General features: G+C 45.8%; 1 protein-coding gene across 3 annotated transcripts in view; it reads left to right on the forward strand.

Moving 5' to 3' along the window:
• ERICH5 (glutamate rich 5) overlaps positions 1–1940 on the forward strand; it is a 29906-nt gene that overhangs the window by 21903 nt on the left and 6063 nt on the right. For 2 of the 3 annotated variants that reach the window (XM_037730117.1, XM_017504991.2), the window contains exon 2: positions 408–1361. The exons of the other annotated variant lie outside the window; for it this stretch is intronic. In XM_037730117.1, the coding sequence (XP_037586045.1) occupies positions 408–1361 (954 nt within the window). The remainder of the gene's footprint in view (positions 1–407; positions 1362–1940) is intronic. 3 annotated transcript variants of the gene reach the window in all.

The raw sequence follows: 1940 nt of genomic DNA on the forward strand, positions 1-1940 counted from the left end.
AAAAAAAAAAAAGGGAAAAAAAATTTTAAAAGGAAACCTTCTAAGAGGAGGAGAAAGGGTAAGACAAGAAAAAGAGCAGAAAGTCAAAGTGGAGCAGGCTCAGTTAGAATCTGAGACAGGAGCCATGAGAAAATGCACAAGGAGCAAACAGGAGAAAACTGTGGTTTTGTGGTTTTGGAGGACTTCAGAGCTTAAGATGAGATGGGGGAGCTGAAGACAGTAAAGGAATCTGACTCGGAGAGTATTAAAGTATTAGGATCATGGTATGGCCTTTCTGTACTCAGATACACTTGGAACTGCCTTGAACTGTGAAATCTACCTAGTGATGTCAATTCACTTTTCAAGATAAAACTAAACAATAATTTGTTTTCTCTTTTCTTTTTACTTTTCAAATGAATAATAAAAAGTAACTTCAAATGAGCATTTTTCAACCACAGAAGAAAGTGAGTCCTGCTTTGCCCAACCAAAGCCACGTACACTGGGAAGAAAATCTACCGTTGATGGCAATGTACAAAGGGAAACCCGTCCTCCATTACAAAAGCTCAAGGATTCAGCAGAGCCTACAGCTAATGGTGTTAAACCCCTGCAGGAACAGCCCCTGGCCAAGGACCTAGCCCCTGGAAGGGATGCCGCAGACCAGTCAGGGTCCACAGAAAAGACCCAGCCTGGAGAGGGACCGGAGGAATCAGGGCCGCCTCAGCCAGGTAGCAAAAAGTATGCCCCAGCAGCGGAAGGAAAGAAGAAAGATGCAGGAGCAGGGACCAAGGCTGAGCCTCTAAAAGGAAATGCGGAGGCTGAGCCATTAGGACCAGAAGCCAAGGGTCAGCCTTTGCGGACAGCAGGAGAGAAGGACTGCCTCAGAGCAGTGGAGGACACTGAGAATCCACAAACTGCTGCAGAGATGAAGCTTCTAGGAACAACTGAGAACACTCTGCCTCTGCAAACAGCTGGAGAGCTACAACCTCAGGGTCCAATGGGAAAGGATGAGCAGGCTCTGTTTCTAGAAACCATTTCCAAAGAGAATGAATCTCCAGAAATATTGGAAGGAAGCCAGTTTGTGGAAACAGCTGAAGAGCAGCAACTTCAGGCAACATTGGGAAAAGAGAAGCAGCCCCAGCTTCTGGAAACAATTCCCAAAGAGAATATAACACCCCAAGTATTGGACAGAAGTCAGCTTGTGGAAAAGCCTATTATGAATGATCCACTCCATAAAAGTCCTGAAGGTCCAGGAAACATGGAGCAGATTCAACCTGAAGGAATAGTTGGAGGCACGGAGCGTCCAGCACGAAATGTCAAGACAGGAGCAGACGTGGAAATGTTCAGGAACATCCACACTAACGAAGAGGACCAACGCATTGAAGGTAAAAGTTAGGCTGGCAAACCTTCTGGATGTTTAGATGTGCTCCATAGGAGACCAGCTCCAGGGAGTGGGGTGGGGTGACTGACACACAGTCCGTGAAGTCACTTTCAGGTGGCTGAAGTTCATTTCACCAAGCCAAAACAGCTTCTATGCCTGGGAAACAGGCATTCCATCGAAGCTCAGTTTGTCAGCCAAACTTTTCTGAAACATCATCCCTGTCCAAACTGTTCACCTAGAGTTTAAATAGTATCAAACATTGAAGGCAACATGCGAAACTTTCTGAATTTTTTCAAGTTGACGCTTCATCAGGCCCCATGTATGAAATAAGGATCCAAAGTCAAGGTGAATAGATGATTACTGGAGGAATTCACCTTCCAGTGAAAGGATATGTAGGTAATGGATCTGAGAATGTTATCTTCATCTTTGTGAATCTTGTCTTAGAAAGTGACTGTCAGGGCGGGTGCAGCGGCTCACACCTGTGATCCCAGCACTTCAGGAGGCAGAGGTGGGAGGACAGCTTGAGCCCAGCAGTTCGCGACCTGCCTGGGCAACATAGCAAGACCTTATCTCTACAAAAAAA

Source organism: Cebus imitator, unplaced genomic scaffold (assembly GCF_001604975.1).
Source record: "Cebus imitator isolate Cc_AM_T3 unplaced genomic scaffold, Cebus_imitator-1.0 Scaffold331, whole genome shotgun sequence".
Classification (NCBI taxonomy): Eukaryota; Metazoa; Chordata; class Mammalia; order Primates; family Cebidae; genus Cebus; species Cebus imitator.